Below are 23124 nucleotides of genomic sequence, written 5' to 3'. Positions count from 1 at the left end.
CCACCAACTGCATAAAAATGTTTTCCTAAACCTCACAATGAACAAGTTTCTTCCATCCAGCTGTGTTTGAGACTTCACAAAAAGGAGTTGCTGTGTAAATCTAACAGCAAAGGTAGCTGTGACTGCAGGTAGCAGCTCTGCTCCGCCTGCACAGGGATGTGCTGAGCTGATGGTGTGATGGCATCTGCCTTCATCTGAGCACATCAAATGTAAGAGGGCATTTCAGGGAAGCTCCAGGGAGCAAATCTTACCTTTGGAGAAGGGCGTGAATAAGATGGGAAGGTGTTAGCTTGTTTGTCCTATCAAGCAGCAGGTTGGAGATCTCCAAGATAAACTGATGCTGGGTTGAGGAAGGACTCCCATTAGGAGCTCAGGTGGGAATGGTGCAGCTCTCTCACTGGTATTCTGCCCTTGTTAACCTATCAAGATCCAATCAGCCTTGGTACAGCCCTTTGCCCACCCGATACCAAGCAACATGAGAATGCTGGGAGGTCTCTGGGGCAATAAAGAAAAGAAATTCATGATAAAATTATTACTGCATTGATTTTCTGGGATGTGAGACACCTTTTGCAGCAAACAGGCATGCAACAAACCCTCAGAGCAGACAAGGTATCATTAGGTTTTCAATACTAATGGTGCAGAAACACCCTCTCTGGGCTGGGGAGAGCTCAACAGAAGTCTGCTCTGGTCCCACTCTCAGTTATGTGCTATCATGTTAGCTCTGGAATTAGTCTGCAGTTATATCAGGGGGATACATGATTAATTTGGGCAGATACACTGCTGCCACCAGGGCTGCAGCCTGGTCCTACCTACACAAGGAAAGGGGATAACTGAGTGTGTATCCCCTCAGCAGGGACACTGTGCTTATGGCTGAGGGAAGTGCAGCTGGCCTACAGGCTCCAGGAAACGGGAACGAATGGTTGACGTGGAAGGCTCTCATTACTCAGTTGTTTGACAGCTGACAATGAAAGTGCATCACAAGATCTGTAAATAAACAAAAAGAGCACAGCCACAAAATGGGCAACTTTCCCCAGCAATAATAGGTAAATGGTGACCGAGAGACCAAGGGGAACACGTTATGTGCAGGGCTGGTAACTTCAGAGCTTCTATCACCTCTGTGTTACCCAAAGGGCTAACACTGCAACTTGGGTCGCTACTTATCAGTTCAACTCCACTGCTGCTAATTTCCTATTTTGAGCAAGTTTGTTCTCCTTTGAGGCTCTCCTTCCCTTGACACCTCACTTAAATGGGGGGAGGAAGATGGGGATGTGGTGTGCTTCCACCCAAGGGCTGGGAGCTTGGCCTTGGCCAAATATCTGTTACGATTGCAGCCTGGTAGTGGAGACAGCATTCAGAGCTGGTACGGAGAGAACAGCCCCTGCTGGCAGCCTGCACTGCTAAGAACATTCAGACAGATTAACCACTGCTTTCCTGCTCAACAGTTTTGGCAACCAGCACACCCCACAACCACACTCAGCATGTGAGCCCGAAGACTAAACTTGCTTCATTTTCTTGTGCCAGAAGACAGCATTCTGCTCCACATGACAATCTCCCTCATTCCTTGCCAGCTCGGAGCATCTGCCAACTCGCTCAGCACAATAAGTGATAAATCACCCAGAACTCTGCGTGCAGTGGAGCCGATGGGAAGCACCCACACCCCCCAGATCCCAAAGTCTGTGCTGTGCTCTCAGGCAGCAGGAAGGGAAACAAGGTCTGGCCAAAGCAAGAAAACAATAGAGATTTTCTCTTCTTTGCTTGCCCAGAAGCCAAGGATTAGCAGTGCTGGTCTGAGGACAGAGGCAAACAGCCAGAGCAGCCCACAGCACCAGAGGCACCAGGTTTGTCCCAGCTGTTGCTGCCCCAGGCTCACACTGCTCCCATGAGACCTCTTCCCAGCTGAGCTATTTGTCCTTAGTGCCCAGTACAGTACACTCAAAGTCTTAGCAATTTTATTTGCGTGACTTATGCATCTAGGAAGGCTTTGGGGTCAAGGACAGCATCAGCCCAGTTCCCCAGCCCTGGGCTGCAAAGCTTTCCAAGTTACAGCAGAGCTCACAGCAGCTGCTCACCACAAAAGGCTCTGCAAGGATCGAGGCCACAGCTCACCCAGCGCAGATATTGCAAGCTGGCATATTTGGAGGCTGCTTCTTCTACCATCAGCAGCTCAGAGAGGCTTGAAGTTGAAGGCACGCAGTCACAGGACCCCAATTTGAGAAGTGTCCTCCCCTACTACAGTGTGAAGTCACTGCATCAGGAGATTAAGATTCAAAAAGAGGAGGGCCAGGTCTGGCTCTCTGTTATCACAATCACACAGCATTACAGCCTTTATCTGCAGGGCAGGCTGAGGGCACAGACCAGGAAGTTGCTAATTACCTGAGGCCGAGACAAAGTGAATGGTGATCATTTCAGCCACTCTGCTGGGGAAATGTTTCCTGCCAACCACACCGAGCACCTCAGGTGCCCCCAGGAAACATCTTAAACGGCTCTGAACCCCCATCCACAGCCAGGCTCACTGACAGCATCCACTCTTAGTGTCCAGACCTTCTCCAGCTTTCTGCAGGCAGGAGCTGACCTGGGCCACCTCTCCCACAAATCTTGCCCACCTCCAGGTGAGGAACTTAAGGGTTGGGGCTAATTAGCTAAAGAGCAACAGGCCTTTGCTGTTTGGATGCTTTACATAATGAGACAGTACCTTAGGGACCCTCCAAAGGAAAAAACACCTTCGGTGCTAATCCCATCACAGAAAAAAAAAGAATCATATACAGACAAACACCAGCATTCTTGGCATGGCCATAGAGCCAGCCTTGTCTCCTTGTGAGTCACTGCTAATTGATCTGCACAGCCACAGCGAGCCCTGGCTGAGCAGAGGAGATCTGCATTCCTGTTGTTATTATACAGAAGATGCTTGATTAAACAAGGCAGGTGTTTGATAACAGGGAAAGGCAGGGAGGATAAACCCTGAACCTGTTGAATTTCAGTTTAAGCTCAGCTACAAACCATAGGGGAATCCTGATGATTCCAGTCCCAAAATACACTTTTTTTTCCCCCAAAATTATTTTTTAATGTGGTGGCTGAGGTGTCTGACAGCACAATGCTCACACCAGGCTCAAGGGGCTGGAGCTTTGCGAAAATATTCCATTGTGCCTCTGCTCCATCACTGGGCTCCTAACCTGACAGAGAACTCTCCTGCTACTGGAGGAAGAGGGGAGAGGAAAGCAGGGGATGTGCAAGGGAGTGAGCACAGTGACACGATGTCAGCAGGGTCTAAACTGCAGCTGCATGGGAAGAAAGATGGAAGGGAGCTGAAAGCACAGCCGAGGAGGTGCCCAGTGTGGCCAAAACCCAAGTCAGAAGCAGCATGGGCAGCTCTCCTGCCTCTGTCCAGCTCACTCATTTTCTTCCAAAATTACGGGATGAAAACAATGGGCCCTAGAAAGCACTGACCTGGCAGTGCCAAGCTGGATTCTCCTCTGCAGCAGGAAGGGAGCAGAGCTGCTGCCTTCCCCTCAGCCAGGCACGGGCAGCCACAGTCCCACAGTGTGCTGCACGTCCTGCACCCAGCACTGGGTATGGAGGAGCAGATGTTCTTGTGCAGGTGTGCTATTCTGATCCAACCCCATGCCTCTCAAGCTGGCAGCGGGCTGAGCTTTGCCTCCCACTGCAGCTCTGTGCCAGGCCAAGCATCTCCACACACTGCTGTCATTTCAGGACAGGCCATTCAGGAAGGAGCAGTTGCTGGGGATGGTTTGTGCACATCTTGCATACCCTGCTGACAACGACTCTTGAAAGCTCCTATGATAAACTGCAAATGTTCTGATGCTGCATGTTTTCTGCAAGGCCCTCCACAATTCATTCAGTTCATGGAGAAGTGTGTGGATGGGGTCCAGCAGCAGGCAGCAAACAGAATGAAAGAGGATTTCAGAACAAACCAACTATCTCAGGCATCTGAAGCCAACTGCACAAATTCAGAGGCTGATGCTGTGAAAATGTTTGCATTTGGCAAAGTTGCAGCAAGCAGGGCAGGAGGGAGGGATGTGTGACTCCAAGTGGGTGTTTTCAAACAGCATTTTGTTTGGGGAAAATAATCCCTCTTGGTCTGCTTTGTTTTCTCGTGGTGCTGGAAACAATTCTCCTCCTCAGTGGAAAGAATTGGGTTTTTCTGTTGCTGTGTCCCTGACTGGGAGCCGGCCCAGGTTGTGTGACCAGCCCTCCTGCCTTGCGAGCACTGGAGAGGTCACCTCCAAGAGGTAAAGAAACACAAGATGGGCCCCATATCATGTATTTGGTTTAGCAATAAGAAAACAGGTACACATGAACCCTCCCCCCCGTGTGCCCTAGGGCGGCAGCATTGCTCTGGGGACTCCTGTGCAGGGAGAAGGATCCACCACAGCTCTGACTGCTGCCACAGCTCTGTGACAGCACAGCCTGCACTCCGCTCCTCCTGCTCTACCTGTGCCCTGTGCAGCCTCCTGTCGCAGCACCAGCCAGGCAACCCGAGCCCTCAGCTCCCACCTGCACAGCCCTCAGCAGGCAGAGGTGCGTGGTGAGGACAGGTGTTGGGGGGATGGAGGCGTGGAGCAGCTTTGGTAGCAGCTGCCATTCTTCCACGTGTGCACACGTGCCCAGGAACAACGAAAGCTTTGGCAGCATCAGCCCAGGGGGAGATGGTATGGTCCCACGCAGGGAAAGCCGCAGTCGCCATTTTATGTCAGCGGTGCACAAGAAGGAAGGAAATAGAAGAGCTTAACCTAAAATAGCCCTCGGTGTGCAGAACGAGCCGAAAAATCTGAATGCCAGAGCCACGCTCGGACAGCAGGGCGGCTGTTTGTAACACGGGGTGAGCACGCAGAGCGGCAACACCCGTCTGTGACTTCGGTCTCTGCTGCAGAGCGTGCCCTGGGGCGGACCTGTGGGAAAGGCCGTTTACCCAGCTCCGAGCTCAGCGCCCGGAGCTGCCCGCCCTGCCGGCTGCACACAGCGGGCCGCCCCCAGGGGGAGCCCCGGCACCGCCCGGACGGATCCGTGCGCTCAGAGGGCGGCCCTGGGGAGATGTCAGCCCACAGGGGGCCCTAACGCTGGTTGAGAGGGTGCCGAGGAGCCTTTGTGTAGCTTCGAACACTGGCTTAAGGCTGCTTTAGTAAGGCCAAAGAGCCCGCCCCAAGTCGTTGCCTCAGGTAACACTGGGAACATCTCTGCCCACCTCATATAGCAATAAGTGCACAGCACTAGCTTCACCTGCAGGCTGATTGAAGCCTCTGTATGAACATGCTGTCAGTGCTTCTGGGAATGCAGGACCAGAAACAAAGCTCTCTTCTTGTTACTGGGCTCTTCCCAGCAAGACTCAGAGCTCTGAATGTTTCTTTCCATCCCAATTTCCCCAGAAAGACATTGCAGTTTTGTGTGCTCCTCTGCCCGGAGTGAGGCTGCAATGAAAATGAAGGTAAGTCTTAGGAAAATATTCACGGCTCAAATCACCACTTCTGTGATATTGAAAACTGCCCCCATTTGCTGCCAGAGCCACCAACCATTGCCCAGCACAGCCACGCACCTCCAGCTCCACAGCATGGGTATATGGGCTCAGGGATTCCCCAGGACACGAAGTGGGTCAGGGCAGGAGGGGAGGCAGAGCCACAGCCACTAAGGGACATGTAGAGACTGGTGGTGTGGAGAGCTGTGGAGCACCACACAAGCAGTGTTATTCATCGGTTAACTTAGCTCAAGTTTGAATGGGAATGATGAAGAAGGAGGTGATAATTTTCCTTCATATCTGGCTCCTGATCTCTTCCTGGACAGGAGTTTATCTGCTGAGGTGCTGCATTTGCAGAATGGGAGATACCCACAGACCCAGGGAGTAACTTATGTGCTGCACTAACACTGCTTTGCATGACACTTCCTCTAAGGAGGGAGAGGAAAACAAAACTTCTGGCACTGCTTTATCGTGCTGATGTGTAAACAGCCCCATGGGCTTTGAAGGACACACCTGGAGGAGCAGATGAGGTGAGGCCCATCAGGTCACAGCACTGAGGCATGGCAAACTAAGGGCTGGTGGAAACCTGTGTCTTATCCTGCTCTGCTCTTCATGGCAGCTCAAGCAGCAGCAGGACTAAGCTGGTTACCCAAAAGTGTCTTTATCTCCTCTTAGGATGCTGCAGAGAAAGAAGCACAGAATAGCCATAGGGATTTAGTAACCTATCCAGCTCTGGGAGGATGGGCAGACAGACCTCAACAGCCCTTCCCAGGGGGAGATGCTGAGTGAGGAGCAGCTTTGGTCTGCTGTAGGGAGATCTGAGGCCAAGAGAATGGGATTTCTCTGCACGCATGCGGGGTGGCACAGCAGGGCTCTTACCAGACTTCAGTCTGCCTATAGCCCTCATGCTGAGTGGGAGAGCACCTGCTTTGGGGAATCTGGAAGTGGATGAGGTCATGGAGACAGAGTGGAGAAGTCATTGGGGAGAGAAGGTAGCAGGGAAGGACAGATTTAAAACATGTAATGCAAAACTGGGGAGAAGGACGGGGAAGAAATGCCCTTTATCTGCTTGCAAGTGAAATAGCCTTGCTCTTGCTAGAAGCAACATTTCAGCTTGCTCCTGAGCTGAAGTCTCCATTTTGAAGCCCAAATTGTGCAACCTCACACCTCCTGTGGTCCTTTAAAGACCCTGATGGTTCTGTAGTATATTCCAGGAGGTGTCTCCTTCAATAGCAGAGCCTCTTACCTTGGAGTTGCTCATTCTGGGCTTCCCTGATGAAGTTCACTTCTTGCCCCACCATGCAGTGCATGAGGCTGTGTTGGAAATCAGGATTAAAAACAAAAAACTGGTTGCATTGGTACAACTGAGAGGGATGAGCTGCTGCATGGAGGCAGGAGACAGGAGCTTCTCATTTGGTCACAACAAAGTGTACCCTCCAACTGCACTGCTGGGCTTTTAAGCCTCTGTTCAGTGAACATGAGCCCACTTCTAATTATGTACCAACATAGGAATCAAGAGGACTGAGCCTGCAGGGTAGGTGTGGCACAAAATCTAATTTCAGTTTCACCTGATCTTCAATTAACATTCCTTAACCAAAACATATTCGTTATTCAGGCAAAATTCCCCCCAGCACTGGCAGGACCAGGGCTTGGGTCCTGCAGGCTGCTCCTGCAGCTGGGAACTGCAGCAGACAAAGCAGACATAAACCTATTTTGCCCACTATGGGAAACCTGATGTCGGGAATACTGGAAAACAAGAGTTGAGCATTCAGGGCACTTATTCAGTGCTCATGATGGATCATTCTGGAGCAAAACAAAACACTCCTGTGGCAGAGAGACTGTGCAATCCAAGGGTATGGCATCATCCTGGGGGCTTGGGTGGCTTCCTGGGGAGAGCACAATAAAATGCAGCAGCTTCCGGCGCTGCTGACAAGGGGGTGTCTCTCTAATTACCCAGGTGGATTTTATTGTAATGGAGCCAGCAATGCAGGATTTGACGCGAGGGGTCTGAATGTATCACCTGCCCAGGGCAATTTAGTGAGCTGTCTGTGCTTTATCTGCTGTTCTCCATGCCAGCAGTGCTTGCTCCCCTTGCTGCTCCCTGCACTCGTGGCCCCCACACGGCCCATCCGTCTCTCTTTGCATGGGCTTCTACATGCAGTGTTTGTATGATCTGATTTGCCTCATGCCTGCCTTCCTTTAAATGCTGTATTCTGATGTGAATAGGGTTTCATGAGTATACAGGATTGCATACACACAATTAAAGTCTCTTGACTTGGGGCAGATACCAAAATATTTCAGGACTCCCATCATCTCACAAAAAGCACTGTCTGTTTGGTCGTGTAGCAAGAAAATAAGAAACAAAGCATCACTAGTTGGTCAGTAAAGCCAAGGGGCTCTGGCCAATATCCAGGACACCGATTCCCAACCAGCATTCCCTGCTCAGCTGTTTGCAGCAGCACGGAGCCTCTGCTTGTCCCACCAACCCCACAGCTTGGGGCCTCAAGGACTGCTGGCTGTTCATTTTCTGCACCACCAGGTAAACCAAGGAGAAATTTTGTTTTCTGATTTTTTTTTTTTTCCTACGAGTTTCTAGGGAATGGAAATGGCAAAGGAAAACTCCTCCAAAATTCTGCAGATGAGCTGTAGGGCTCGGTGAGCACAGGCTTGTCCCATGGGTGATGGATGAGCCAGCACCACCCCACAACCTGGGGAGCAAAACACTGCAATCAGCTTTGGAATAACTACAGCCCATACAGCTTTGTCATTTACTTTGAGATTTGATGCACAGCAGTCTTTGTGCCTCAATTTACCCAACCACAAAGCAGAGACTGCTACATTTAATCTCTCTTGCTGCAAGGGCACTGAGCAAAGCATTTTATAAGTGCAAAATTTATCAACACAGTAGGAGCAAAGTCTGCTTTACCATAATGTCTGGGTGGTGGGAAAAGTCCTCCAGCAAAACCAGCATCCCAGCCCATGGGTCTGAGCAGGCTGACAAATCCCCAGAGCAGGAAGGCTCATCTGTGCACAGCTCTCCATTTACTGACAACCAGCAAAAGTGACAACATTACAAGTGACTTTTAAGATCCCTGTGGCTTTAATAGGGAAAGATATATTTTAACAGCCCAGGCAAATAACTGTGTGAAGCTGCCAATTGCAATGAGTGCTTGCAGCCACGCTTCACGCCCAGAGAAGCTGTTATTTTTCTGGCATTAGATAGGAGGATCATGTGTGAGCTGACATAACAGACACGCCAAAATTGTTCAGCTGTACAGGCTCTCCCAGACAAAATACCAAAAAAACCCAACCAACCAAAAAACCGCCAATATGTCCCCAGGGACAGACAGACGCAAAGCCCCAAATGACATGTGTGCATCTAGAAAATGCACAGCAGATTTCCAAGTCATATGCACAGGCTTCAATCAATGAACCTCGTTGATACATGGGAAACACTTCATTCCCAGTAATTGTCCTTTGACAGCTCTAACAAGTAGGATCTGCTTGGGATGGTAATGATTATAGTGCTGACTCACAGAGGGTTTTGCCGTGCTGGCAGCAGCACACCAGCATGGTGCTCACTTGGAAGGCATTTTGCATTTTGAACCAATCTGCATTTTTAATCCTCTGACTGCCAACGGTTGTTGGTGGCTTTGCGGTGCTGACTCCTGTTTCCCTCCAGCAGGGGCTGGATGGGGATGTTCCTCTCGCTCAGTGCCCAGCAATGGGAGCGAGATGGGGGTGTTCCTGGGCTCCCCATGATCGGGAGCTCCATGTGGGCTCTCACCGTGCTCACACACACACCACGGGCAGATCAGTGGGCACGTTTGAGGCACAGTCTGCTCCTGCCCCTGGTACAGCCCAAACCTCCACTTTGCAGCCCCCCAGCACATCACCTTATAGCAACCGCAGGAGCCCAAATATCAGCACCTTGATGGGGAAATGAGAGCAGCAGGACAAGGACAGCCCTGCGCAGGGAGAGCCAGCCTGCCTGGGGCTGCTCAGCCACAGGAAAACCACTCGAGAAGTTTCCATGAACAAAGTCTTGCTGCTGCTCCATTACAGCTCCCGCAGCCCTTAATGACCGTGACTATGAAGAGGCCTTTTGGTTTTCCTCTGATAAGGATTTTCCCTTCCAAGCACACGGGGTTGAAGCGGAGGGGCCGAGGCAGAGCTCACGTGCATGGAGCAGCCAGAAGCCAGGGCAGACCTCGCTGCAGGGAAATCGCAACCCCCGGAAAACTGTTCCCCTAATTACAGCCTTGAAGCATGGAGCAAACCACATAAGTGATTCACACAGCGTTCCCAAGCTGCAGCCGCGTGAATTGGAGAGATTTCCAAATGCTGCCGCGACGTGCACGCTATTATCAGGATGGAAATACGGAAATTTTCATCATAAGGAGGCGAGGAGGGGAAAAAAAACACCATTAAATGAATCTCTTCGTGTCAAGAAGACCTGGGAGGTGTGTCGCTGGTGGATCTGTAAAGGATACAGAGCTCTCATGGCAGGGAGCAGGCTGGCAGGGCGCTGTAGAAATTCTTGGGTTTGTTATCGCAGAGCTCGAGTCCCGGCCTCTGCTCGCAAGCGGGGTGTGAAAGGGAGCAGGCAAGTGCACTTGGGGAGGGAGAAAGGGATGGAGCTGGTGTGGAGTGGAGTTAAAAGTGGCCCATTGTTAGGGAAGTTTGCTCTCCTCACATCATCACAGCTCCCAGTGACACCGCTCTGCCTTTTGAAGTGCAACATTAGGCGTTTCCTTGTCACCCATTGGTGAGGGAGCTTTTTTACCACATTAAGTCATTGGGTAGCAAATGAATGGGGGGGTTTTGACTATTCAGAACTTCACCTTATAAATATCAGGGTTGCAGGTTCCTGCAGCTTTCCTGGACCCGAATATCTGGAGATACCTCGGGACGCGGCGAGGCAGCCTTGCCAGGGACCTGCGGAATCAGCGGAGGGAGCCGGGTCCCACACTGACAGCCATGAGGGGCAGCACCTTCCTCCTCCTTTCTATCGTGGGCATCTACGGGGCTGTTCTCAATGCAGCAGCGTGGTAGGATTTGGGGTGTGTGGGGAGATGCTCTTGAGCCTGCATTAAATGGCACGGCTCATTTTCCTTTCTTTGTTTCAGGTCGGTGAATAACTTTCTGATGACAGGACCTAAGGTAATTAACACAGGCACTGTCAATAATTTAAGCAAAGTGATTTTGTTTTGCAAATGAGAAATACTGCTTTTCTAAGGAACCAGATTTCCCAGAGCATACCAGCTCTGCGTCCTGTTGAGGCAAAGGACCCACAGCCCATGTATGTCTGTTGTCACGGATAAAAGCTAAAAGACAAGGCCCTGACGCTGCTCTCCATGCAGGCATACCTGACGTACTCCAGCAGCGTGGCAGCAGGAGCACAGAGTGGGATGGAGGAGTGCAAGTTTCAGTTCGGATGGGAGCGTTGGAACTGCCCTGAGAGCGCCCTGCAGCTCTCCACCCACAACCGTCTGCGCAGTGGTGAGTGCCTTGAACAACCTGGTGATGAGGAGGGTTTTCTGACCCCTAAAACTTATGCTTGCTTTTTTCTGTCTGCATTCGTCTTCCTAAGAAACAATGCTAGTGTTTCTTCTGTGATCCCAGGTTCTTTCTGGGCATGTATCCTCTCTAAGCCAGAGCTCAGCCCTACCTGCAGCACTGGTCTGTGCAGCATCACAGCAAGCGCTGCTATGGGCACCTGAGATGGCAAGAGGGGAAGGGAGAAACCAAGGACATGCTCTAGGAAACTGCCTTTAAGGGAAAGTTATGGACATATTTGACTGCTATCTACTTCAGCCAGCCATTGTTTCACCAGAGTCAAATTCTATCTAATAGAATCATGGAATGGCTGAGGTTGGTAGGGACCTTAAAGATCATGGAGCTCCAACTCCCTGCCACAAACAGGGCTGTCAACCACTCGATCAGGCTGCCTGGGACACCCTGGCTCTGATAGGAAAGCCTAAAAAGAAACTAAAACAGGAGCATGCATCCAGACTACTGTTAATACAGATCTAACTGCTGACTGTAGCATCCCACTGTTGCTAAAACCTCTGTCCCATGCAGAGACGCCTGCAGAACATTGTGCCAAGCTGCTGAGGCTCTTGATGCTGAAGCCTGAAGTGACAGCAGGCAGGAGCATTTAATTTCTGCAACATTTACCTTTTGCACAGACTGTTTTGTTATTCTCTTCTTGCTCCTTCAGAATGGTGATGGCGTCACAAGAGAACTTCCTTCCCAATAAACAAGAACTGGTATATATGTTTGTGAGATAGCTTTTCTCCCTTCTCTCCCAGCTACCAGAGAGACATCCTTTGTGCACGCCATCAGCTCTGCTGGTGTTATGTACACCCTGACCAGGAACTGCAGCATGGGGGACTTTGAGAGCTGCGGCTGTGATGACTCCAGGAATGGGCGTGTAGGTAAGATGCTGACATGCATCTGCTGTGACTGACCAGCAGTGAGATGGGCTGCCATCACCCCAGCCCCACTGCAGTGCATGTCCTGTGGCAGAACTCAGCCCAGTGGGGCAGTTCTGTTCTTACCGTCTTGTCTGCCTTGCAGGTGGCCGAGGCTGGGTCTGGGGAGGCTGCAGCGACAACGTGGAGTTTGGGGAGAGGATTTCCAAGCTTTTTGTGGATGCTTTGGAAACAGGACATGATACCCGTGCCCTGATCAACCTGCACAACAACGAAGTTGGAAGACTCGTAAGTCAAATATTCAAAAACATAATAGTAATTCTGGTAATACAAATATAATAATAATAATGTACATGTCAGAAGCAACATCAGACAGCCTAGTAAACTGTTCTGGTCCCCTTCTCCAACTGCCTGTGACAATCTAGGTCTGGTAATATTTGCTGGGGGAAAAAAAATATAGCTAGAATCTGACCCTAAGCCTGAACAGGAGCTGCAGTAAGATCAATTTCCACCTCCAGCAGCTGTGTGCAGTACAGTTAACTATTAATACCGTTTATTCAGAAATGCACCAGTTTCATGCTCACATCCATAACACAAGTACCAACCCACATTCTTGCAGTGGGTTTTTCCAAGCTGCTCAGCAGGGAAGCTGGGTGTGAGGATGAGCTCGGTACCCGGCCCGTGGAGGCACAGTGGCTCAGGCCAGACCTTGTCTGTAAAAACAAGGACAGCAGCACTTAGCATACCTATCTCATAGGGTGTGTCGAGGCGTAATCTCACATAGATACCAGTGATTGGGACCTTATAAATACCTGAGGGAGATGAGTAGATAATAGCTGTGAAGTGCTCGGCCTGGAGGAGATGCACAGAGGCTCTCTGTTGTTACTCCAGTGCATTTCACACATTCTGAAGGAGGTCTGTGCGAGGTGATGTGCCAATGAGCAAGATGAGTTGCAGACTGGGACGTGCCAGGAGGGTATGACCCTGCCTCTACCCTGGCCAGAGAAGGGCTGGGGGCAACAGTTTGTGCTTGCTCGTTATCTCCATCTCTTAATTAGTGATGAGGACAGATGTTTGCCTAGAGCTGAGATAAAAGCATCAGTTTGTGTCTTGGAAGGACCTGAAATCCTGTGGCACAAGTCACATTTGACCCATTCCTTGCCACAGTAGAAGTGCCGTATATTGAGATTTGAAAAGCGATGACCTGCTGCTTCCAGCTTCTGCCCCTTTTCCTCCTAGGCTGTGAAAGCCACGATGAAGCGAGCCTGCAAGTGCCACGGGGTGTCAGGCAGTTGCAGCATCCAGACATGCTGGCTCCAGCTTGCCGACTTTCGGGAGATCGGCAACTACCTGAAAATGAAATATGACCAAGCCCATAAGCTGGAGATGGACAAGAGGCGGATGAGAGCCGGCAACAGCGCTGACAGCCGCGGAGCCACTGCTGAGACCTTCCACCACGTCCACTCCACAGAGCTCGTTTTCCTGGAGGACTCCCCTGACTACTGCACGAGGAACGCCAGCCTGGGTCACCACGGCACCGAGGGCCGCGAGTGCCTACAGACTGGCAAGAATCTCTCGCAGTGGGAGCGGAGGAGCTGCCGGCGGCTCTGCACAGAGTGCGGCCTCAAAGTGGAGGAGAGGAGGACAGAAGTGGTCAGCAGCTGCAACTGCAAGTTCCACTGGTGCTGCACGGTGCGGTGCGAGCAGTGCCGGCAGCTGGTGGCCAAGCACTTCTGCTCCCGCCGCGATGCCACTGTTGCCAACCACACCAAGCGGCGGAACAAAGGCCACAGGAGATAGGGGAGGGCCAGCAACCAACCGCCTGCCAGGCGGACCTGTGGGTTTCTCCACCTGTGGCAGCCCTCATCATGACTGAGGTTGGGAAGGAGCCTTGCCTGGGGAAGTCACTTTATATCAAACAGAGGGAAGAATTTCACTTTTTCGGTGGGTTCCACGCATTGCACTGCTGCCAGCCAAGGTCAAGCAGTATTAGTGTGAGTGGGACGGGCACCATGGCCAGGGTTGGTCCTGTTGGGCTTCTTCATTTCTGTGCAGGCACCACAACCCCAGCACTCCTATTCCTGCACAGGTGTTGCTTGGAAGCAGTCCTGATGGGGAAACTTATGCACTTTGTGATGCGAGAGGGTTTTCTGAGTGCTGCTGTTTGTATTAGCACAGCTGCAGCTATTTGAGGGCATCAGTAGGTTTAAGGACTGTGTTTACAGGGTTGCTTTTTACTTTTAAAATGTTGTGGTTCAGTACCAGACCCTCTACCTGAATGGATGACAGCTTCATGTGTTTGTACCAGGTGAAATTAATTTGTTTACAATTCCTTTACTTTTTAAAAAACCAAGATAGCAAATAAGAATTCAAAGCTCTTTATGCCTAATGCTGCTTATTAAGAAGCTGAATTGTTGCTTAGCACAATCTGTTTTGTCCATATATTTTGAAGGCATCCCTAAAGAGTTAGATGTCAGCCTGTATTTTGCAATAAACACCATAATGAAAACAAGTGGCTTTTTTCTTTCGAATTTCCCAGCAGCACTTCAGGTGTAAAACCACCCAACACCTCCCAGATTCCTCATCACTAATCCAAGAAGCCACCAAGAGGCCTTTTCTTTCCCAGACCTCAATGAAACTTGGCCACAGCCATAACTCCCTACAGGGTTTGCAGTAACACCCGTGCTGCAGCACTCCCAGCCTTCCTTGGGTGCTGACTGCTCAGGGTCGCACTGGCCAGAGCCCATTCTGAAGCTCCAACGCCTCTTTAATTTGTCTGTAGCCTCACATCTCCAGACAGCAAGAGGCAGTCCTGCTTTGATGTGGAAAGCATCAGCACTGCTGCAATATTCTCCCAGGCACGAGAGGAGCACTTTGAACTCAGGGCAGGGGGGAGAAAACCTGGGGCCAGCTGTGAATGTGCCTGTGGCTCAGCTCCCCTGTTGCTCTCCTGCTGCTCAGTGGGAGACCTGGTGGGATCCTCCCTTGGGCAGCCCCGGGGGTCTCAGCACTGGGGGGGAGCAGCAGTGCACACCTTGCACTCACGCTTTGATGCTTTGTGTGCCATGATGCTCCTGGAGAAAATACAGCTGCTGCTCAAGGTGCAAAACACACACATTGAGAGCAGGGCTGACATGAGTTTATGTTTGCAACAGAGATTTTCCTGAAAGGGGGAAGGGCTACAGCAACCAACCATCCATTCTAGGGGTTTGTTTGCTGTTTCCGAAACTCACATAGCTAGCAAACAGGCCATACCACCAAAGCTAAAAAAAAAACCAAAACACCAGCACTTTTTCAAGTGTTGCCACAACAGCATCTGTTTGCAAGCCACCAGAATTTAGGCTGAATTGGAAACAATAGAAACAAGCAAACAAGCAGGAAGGAGATGTTATTCCACAAACACAATTGCAAAGCAGATACAGAGACGGTCCCACTGCAGAGGAGGATCACAGTTAACATCTCACCCAGGTCAGGTCCCCACAAACCACCCTCTGCTCCCCCCAGCCTGCAGTTTGTTGAGCTGGCACCTGGACCAGCTGCACTGCATTTGAATGCTGAAGATTGTTTTTTTTCTCCCTCAAATCTCTTTGCTTTTTTTATCGCATTTACATTTCTGAAATTCAGACTATCTGAGGCAGCGTGATCAGACCTTATGCAAAAGCCAAAGACCACATGCAAAGCGAGGAGAGCTTGGGAGAAAGTTAAATATCAGCCATGAGATCAATTTCCACTTCTTCACACCTTGCAGAGCGAACACTGAGTCTGACCAAGGACAGAAGACAACAGTGTGCCCTAGGGCCACACCTTGACACACATAGTGCAGTACAGGGGGAGCAGAGCCCTCTCCCACCCACTGCCTGGATACAAGAGCCATCACTTCTCACTACATTCCCTACAAAACAATAAAGGTTCCAGGTCCCGATCCATCAGGTGCTGTCAGGGAGCACCCCAAGCACTTGTTTTCTGTAACCACACACTGTGAGCACGAGGGCTAAGAAGCTGCAGGCTGCCAGACTGGCTGACCTCACCATTTCAGACATGTTTCTATCAAAACAGCAAAATCTCACATACCAGTTTTCAAAATAACTGATGACACACAGTAAAGTGAAGTCTTGTCAGCTGCAGGTTGTAAAGGCCCAGTCTCTAACCATAACACTGCAAAGGGACTGGTGGTGTCATTAAACCTGAGCATATTTACTCCTGATTACCTGAAATCAAATCAAATTTAGGACACTGATCCCAACCACCTGTAATCACTTCATGTTTGTGAAGAAGGGGGACCTGGCTTTACAAATGCCTGATTGCTTTACCATAAGAAACATAACAATCCCAATTCCGATGAAAAAATAAAACAATCTACAACAGATGCTGTATGAACTCAAACCAAAGTCCCAGTGCCCCCAGAGGGCTGCTGCTCAGAGCCCTGCCTGCCCACATCACCAACAAGGTGACTGCCAGCAAAATGAGCATCAAGCCTATTTAATTCACAACTTGATAGTAATGACAAGAGAGGGAAATGGAGCCAGGAAGGCTGCGTGCCGACAGACTGCTCACATGGCTCTCTGGGAAGCATTTCCAGGGTGGCTGCATTTTGGCCGAGTGCTCACTCCCTGCTGTGGGATGCTCAGAAGCCCCATTGCCCCACTACAACCCTCCTCTATTCAAACCTGCTTCACTTCAGCTGTTAAACTCTTTGCTGGGTGGATTAGCTTTAAATTATGCTGCCAGTGCCCTTTCATGGATTATAATTCTGTACGAGATGTTTGCTCTGTATCCTCCCCTCGTATTAAAGTGTCAGGAGTGCATCCCCAGGCCATCCATCTTGAACGTTTCCGCATGGGCTTGGCAATTCTCTGACATGAATATTATGGCTCTCAATGCCAGTCTCCATCACTCAAGCTGACAAGTGTTAGATTCTCCTCTCTTCAGCAGGGTAAGGGACCTTTTCATATGCAGCGTAGATTCCCCGTCATGCTGCATCTGTTGCAACGAAACCAGGGATCGCCAGCAATTCCCTACAGCCTTAGAAAACAACTCACAGGTCCTTTTCAACTTGCAAAACCAACCCTTAGCATGACAAAGTTAAAGGCCCTTAATCAACCTCCATTAATGCCTGATCTGTAGAGAAGGATGTAAAAGCATCCATGCAATGCCTTTGGTGAGATTTTTTAACGAATGGGCTTTCAAGGAAAGATGGGGAATTTGGTTGCCAGATCGCTGGAGCATACAGAGATTTTTGTGACCAGTTAGTGACTTTAAACCAGTTCTAACTCTAAGTAACATTTTGTAGGTGAGGTGCTTAAAGTTAGACCCCTAAAGTTTCCCCTTGGTTTTCAGAGCTGCTATGCACACACACTCCCACCTGGAACACAGGAGCTTCACTCCATCAGTGCCTTGCAGGAAGCAGAAGGAGGAAATGGCTCTCCAGCCCTGCACTGGCCACTCCATATCACCAGAACAAAACTGAATCTGCTGGAGAACTGCCTCCTAATTCAGTTCAAACCTTTCCTACCAAATTCACATTACTCCAGGTCTTTGGCTAACCCCGGGCCTAGTAATTTTTTCTCTCTATTGAGCAGAAGTACTTTCTTAGTAACTTCACCCACCTTCTCATTGCACAGCCTTGTGCAGTGGCTCGCAGCCAGCACAACCCAACAGAAACTTGTTAACACCTTTTCAGCTCAGTCTTATTAAAGTCAAGGTAATTAAGAGCTTTGCTATTTACAAAACAAATCCTCTCTGCAACACCTGAGAAAAAGCATTACAAGTGTTTCCCAAACGCTTCTCAGTGGGGAGAACACCTACGGTACCCATCTGCAGGGTGGTGCTGCAGCTGCCCTCCCTGTTGGAGGGGGTGAGCCCAGGTTTGAGGAGCATTTGTGCCACACTCCTGTACAAAAGGCACAGCGGGTCTGCTGGGCAGGGTTACAACTCAGGGAGAGAAGACACCTACAGTAAGGCAGGGTGGGAATTTGCTGCCTGCCTGCTGGTCCTTCCTCACTTTTGCTGCAGGCACGTGGAGGTGCATGAGAACCTCTTGTGTGTGAGGCAGGCTGTTCTCTCCAGAAGTCCCCACGGGTGGCTGGAAGCAGCAGATGACCTACCCCAGATGTGCACCTCTGCAGTGAGCCAGAAACTTGCTTCCACCCCACGCTTTCCCTTTTCTAGTTTCCTGCTTTCTCCCGGAATACATCTCACATCTGCCACTTTGGCAAAAAGTGAAGTAAATCCCCCCCTCTTCAAACAAGCCTGGAGGTGATGAGCCCTGTAATGGGAGATTATGGAAGAGATGCCATCAAATAAATGTTACTTGCTATGTAGTCTCAGAATTAATTCCTTCTTCCTCCTTTCCCCCAAACACACAGTACTTTCCTGGTGGCCTCTAGCTTATGAACAAGAAAGAGGATGGAGCAAAAAATCTTTCTTGGATGCAGTGTTTCTGCTGGGACAGCTTCACATAGGAGCACTCCTGACCCAAGAGGATCTCAACCAAAGACATCTTAGGGTTTAAAAAAGATCCAGTCTGAAGTCTGTATCATGTTCAGGCCCAGTTCAGCTCTTCCAGAGGCTCTGAACTGAGTGTCAGAGTGGAGGGCATTGATGGAAACCTCAAGCACAGTAGACAGCAGTGGTGGCTGCAGCTGGGGATGCTCACCTCATGCAGGTGAGAGAAGAGCAGCATTGTGTGGGCCAGAGTGGAACAGAAAATGAAAGATGAGAAATCCAAGTCTATTGTGGAAGGGGATGTAGAGGTTTACAGAGAGGAAGAAATAAGGGGGAAGAGAGAGGGAAATATTAGATAGTATTTTACCTTTTCTTTCTTTTTTTCTCTCATCTTTTTTTGCTATCCTATGCAATGTGAATTGAAGCCACACACTTGTGGGCATGTACAGGAGAGAATAGCTCATCGGGGGACATACAACCACAGAGCTCGGACAGTATACAGCCCTTAATTTCCTCCTCTAATGCTTTCAACAGCTCACAGAATGCCATAAAAGAGATAATGATGAGGTTGGAGGAAAGACTGTAAAACAATGGGGCACAAACCATTACCCCTTTTGGGCTCAGATTCATAGGCTGGGGTGCTTCAGCCAGCTGTGCGCTTGGGGCTGTGGTTGTGCTCCACGGCCATCGTGCCCAGCACTCAAACCATGCTGTGATGGGTGCCCTGCTCTGACACATCAGGCTGTGAAAGCGCTGGAGCTCCTGTGAGATTTCAATCTCATCCCACAGCTCAGCCAGACACAAACAAGGGTGAGGAGAGCAGTTGTCCTGTCTCTTCCCAATTCCACAGACTTTCCTAACTCACAACGATCCTGGCCCGACGTTTCCATTGCTTGCCTATCAAGGGTAGATGACAACTTTAGAGACAGCAATACCTATTTCTCTCCCTTTTGCCCAGTGCCTTGAAGTTAAATCTGAGCCAGCTCTGCATTTCCACTCCTGCCAGGCAGAAGTTCTGCTGGCCAGCTGCCACCACCCATTACAGGGACAAGGAACCTCCTCCCTATCACTAAGTGGATTTTGAAGGCAATAAGAAAGAGAGTAATTACATTAACACAGCTCCAAGTACCTCCCGAGGTACTGAGCATTCCCAGCATTGCAGCCACTCTCTATGAAGCAGGTAATACTGGTAAGTGGTAGGCTGCAAACATGGTTCTGGGGAACATCCGTGCTGCACTGACAGCAGCTAATACTGGGCAGGAGTGCTGGGAGCACAGCACTGGGACTTGGGATGGTTTTGCTTGAGCTAGCTCAAGTCCAAAAGCAAAGCAACTATATTTAAACTTTGATGTGCATAGGTAAATAAGCCCTATCCCAGGGCAGAGTTGTGCTTCCCAGCTTTCAGCTATCCTCGTGGTTGTTTCTTGTCCCATAGCCTTCCCTCGGGGGTGCCAGGGATATCATCCTGTGGATCAGCAGTCTGAGCCTGTTTTATCCAACAGCCATTTACATTCCCTATGAAACATCTTTTGACAGCAGCACATTCATTTATTCCTCCATCTACCACAGACAGACTCAGGCTGTGGGACTTGAATCTGGATTTGAGACAGTTCCCATTAGGAGTGCTCCGTCCCCATCTCTGAGGTGTGCCCAGAAGCCCAACCTGGCCGGTACCAGTGGCAGGACAGGGGATGTGCCCACCACGGGGCTTTATCTCTCTGATCTCCAGAGTCACAGATCACCACCTGGTCCCTTTTAAGCAGCCCAGAGCTCTAAATTGTACCTCTTGTATCCAAACACCATCCAATCTCTTGGAGCCAGGCCAGGTACACTGATAAGGAGATAGTGTAAATGGTCACGCAAGATAGAGGCCAAAAGTCAGTTTCCTGTGGTTTAACCCAGCAAGTGCTTATTTAGGGTCTTATTTAGAACATTTTTGGTAATCTCCTCTTCTGAAGGCACCATTCTGGCTGAGCATTCACCACAGTTCTGCTTCAGTGTAAAAGGCTTCAGATTTTGTGTGAAATGAAGTACAGAGTGCTCTGTACAATGCCAGCACTAATTTAATAAGAACTGTAGTAAAAGAAGTATTGAGAAAGATCACAAAGAGTACTGTGATAAAGGCCATCAGTTCCCTCTGATAGGAAGCTGAGCTGAGTTTTAAACCCATGGTGATCTTTGGGACACTTGTACTTTCTCTGTCCCATGAAGATGTAATTAATTTCCACATCACCATGATTTGCTCAGTCTTGCATTAAGCACTCTGCCTCGTAATCAAGCTACCACTGACAATTCTTCCATTCAATCTTCTGAAACTAACCACAGGAGTTTTCCCACAAACAAACAGTTTTCCCACAGACGAGACTTTCTAGCACTGAAAATGCAGTGGCTCATAGGTGGAGTGAATACTCCAGCAGTATGGCAAGAATTACACCATGGGGACATGATGGCTCCCTTTATTTCATAAACCAAGTCTAACTAATTTAGCAAAATGAAGACAATCAACAACAACAACAAAAAACAGGCATGAAATCAGTTTTCCAGGTGTGTCAGCCAAGGAAAATTGCCCGAGCCATGTTAGTAAGCTAACAGCACAGCACCAAGTTACATAGCTGGCATTACATCAGGAAGAGTCAAGCCTGAAATAAACTATCCCATGAGCTTCCATTGTTATTCATACGGGCACATCTGTTCTCACATGCACCACCAAAATTTCCTCCATATTAAGGCTTCAGATATCTTCTCAGTATGTTATCTCTGTATTTATAGTTATTCAAGAAAGTGTTAGCTCTGTGAAAGCTGAGGCTGATGACAAAAGAACTTGATTTCCACAAGAAAAACTCTGGTACAGCAGCACTGACAGTTAGGGTCCGACTGTCCCATTGCACAGAGACTTTGGAATACTCTGAAGGAACAGCTCTGCTTCTCTCTACTGCAACACCACTTGCAAGACTTTAGCCTTCTCTCATCTCCAAGAGCCTTACTGATTTAGAAGAATGGGTTGTGACTCATCTTATTATTTCTTCCAAAGAAAAGATCCAGAAAGCGACTGCATCTCCATTAGGTGTCTGCACCTCCTGCTGTGGCTTGAACTTAAGGCACCAGAGAAGCTGCAGTATTAGCTGCACTGGAATGTTTTGGTTTTCCCTTGCTAAACAGGCCCATCTCTCCAAGTGTGAAAGTGCTTCAGTTACCAAAACACTCTTGTGAGGGGAAAAAGGGAATTTCCTTATTTTGTATTTAATCAACAGATTCTCACTTTTGATTAAAGCAAAGAGAAAAAGACATGCCTCAGCATGTTCCCTTTACACTCTCTACCAAGACAAGAAGAAGCTTTCAGAAGTTCACTTTTTCTTCTACACATTAAACAAATTCCCATCAGCAAATCTGTATCTCTGGACCACTGTGTAAAACCCACAACCTCTCTGAGCACAGCCAAGCTAACATTGCATGTGTGCACATAAGAGACACACCTTAATTGTGGAAAATCCTCCTGGCACCAGGTACTGCTCTCTCATATGCAGGGAGGGTTGTGCATATTAATGGTCATTTCGTCTTCCTTTTTTTAAATGTTCAAACTTTCTCAACCATAATGAAGAAAACCTGTAGCAGAACAGCAAATTAATGCCACGTGACAATGAGATAGTGAAAGTGAGATAGTTGCTTTTCAATCCAGCTGGATAAGTACAGCAAGATCCAATTCCTCATCACAACAAGGGAGTGAAAACCCAGAACTCTCAGTTTGTTCCATCAGAACTTAACGTTCTCAAATCATATCCAAATTGGTATGATATCACCCTTAGTAGAATCACACGAAATTATAATACTTATGGATGTAGCCCAACATCATCTGCTGCAGTAAATCTGTGATAGAATACACAATACACCCTGTGGCAGACTCACACATCTTGATGGAGGTGAATTAGCAGTGTAGGAGTTGCACTCCAGATCTGCCAGTACAACAGAGACACTAACTGAGAACTCTGCTGCCCCTGCACATTTTCACTTCTATAGCTGAAGTACGACTTCAGTGTCTCCATTACAGATACCAAACCTCCTTCTCCCACAGCTGTCTTACATGAAAGTTTTTTTAATGACTTTGCAGTTGAAGTGCTGTTTTGGTTTCAGATTATTCCCACTAGACTGAATTTGCATGTATTTGTTACTGCACTGCCTTACAAGAAGACATGCTAGAATACCACCTTTTTCTTCACCACCAGATATTCTTATGAGGTGTTAAATGAATTCATCCTTTAAGGTTACTCTTTAATACATGTTATTTTTTAAAACTAAGCTTTGGCTGGACTGAAGAAAACCAGCCACTAGTTTCTGATAGCTAACTTAGGAAGATCAGAATTCATAAACGGATTTATCTTCAGACATTATTACACTGATAGCTGCTTTCTTCATTAAAACACACAACCACACACATAGACTCTCTATACACATGCAGGTAATAACCACAAACATTTCAAAATATCGTATGCCAAATGATCCCAGCTCCAAACAATGGGCAAACTTTGACAACCCAGCTGTTAAATTCCCTACTTGCACATAGCAGTAGATACTTAAATGTGCCCATCACAGCAACACGATTGCAGTAACCATCTGCTTGTGCAGTTTACTCATGTGTCTGCTCCAAAAACTAGTGCAAGCAATAGGTGCACAATCAGTCATGCCCTAACAGATGGAGTGCTTAGCCCCTAAAACATTCGGTGCATTGGATGATCATGTGAATACTTGCCTACAGTCAGATGGAAAAACTGAGCTGCTAGG

At 48.9% G+C, this 23124-nt stretch overlaps 1 protein-coding gene and 1 long non-coding RNA gene across 4 annotated transcripts; one reads left to right on the top strand and one right to left on the bottom strand.

Annotated features, from left to right (window-relative positions):
* Positions 1-3: 3 nt before the first annotated feature.
* Positions 4-21947, bottom strand: LOC149915919 (uncharacterized). 2 transcript variants are annotated; one of them, XR_016471296.1, is made up of 5 exons: positions 21822-21947; positions 12031-12165; positions 6714-10405; positions 5981-6146; positions 4-5423 (listed from the first exon to the last, which is right to left on the bottom strand). It is a non-coding gene; the product is annotated as an uncharacterized LOC149915919 (long non-coding RNA). The 2 variants fall into 2 exon arrangements; XR_016471295.1 differs by having other exon boundaries at positions 5981-10405.
* WNT8A (Wnt family member 8A) lies at positions 10329-14432 on the top strand. Of its 2 annotated transcripts, none has more exons than XM_090150744.1 (6): positions 10329-10518; positions 10597-10630; positions 10831-10969; positions 11782-11907; positions 11951-12192; positions 13144-14432. In XM_090150744.1, the coding sequence occupies exons 1-6, from the start codon at positions 10448-10450 to the stop codon at positions 13702-13704; spliced, it is 1173 nt and encodes a 390-aa protein (XP_090006870.1). In that variant the 5' UTR covers positions 10329-10447; the 3' UTR covers positions 13705-14432. The 2 variants fall into 2 exon arrangements, with proteins under 2 accessions (XP_090006870.1, XP_031454220.1); XM_031598360.2 differs by having other exon boundaries at positions 10399-10518; positions 12050-12192.
* Positions 21948-23124: the final 1177 nt, after the last annotated feature.

This window comes from Phasianus colchicus, chromosome 15 (assembly GCF_987193195.1).
Source record: "Phasianus colchicus chromosome 15, bPhaCol1.hap1.1, whole genome shotgun sequence".
NCBI lineage: Eukaryota > Metazoa > Chordata > Aves > Galliformes > Phasianidae > Phasianus > Phasianus colchicus.
This window is presented reverse-complemented; position numbering and strand designations above follow the sequence as displayed.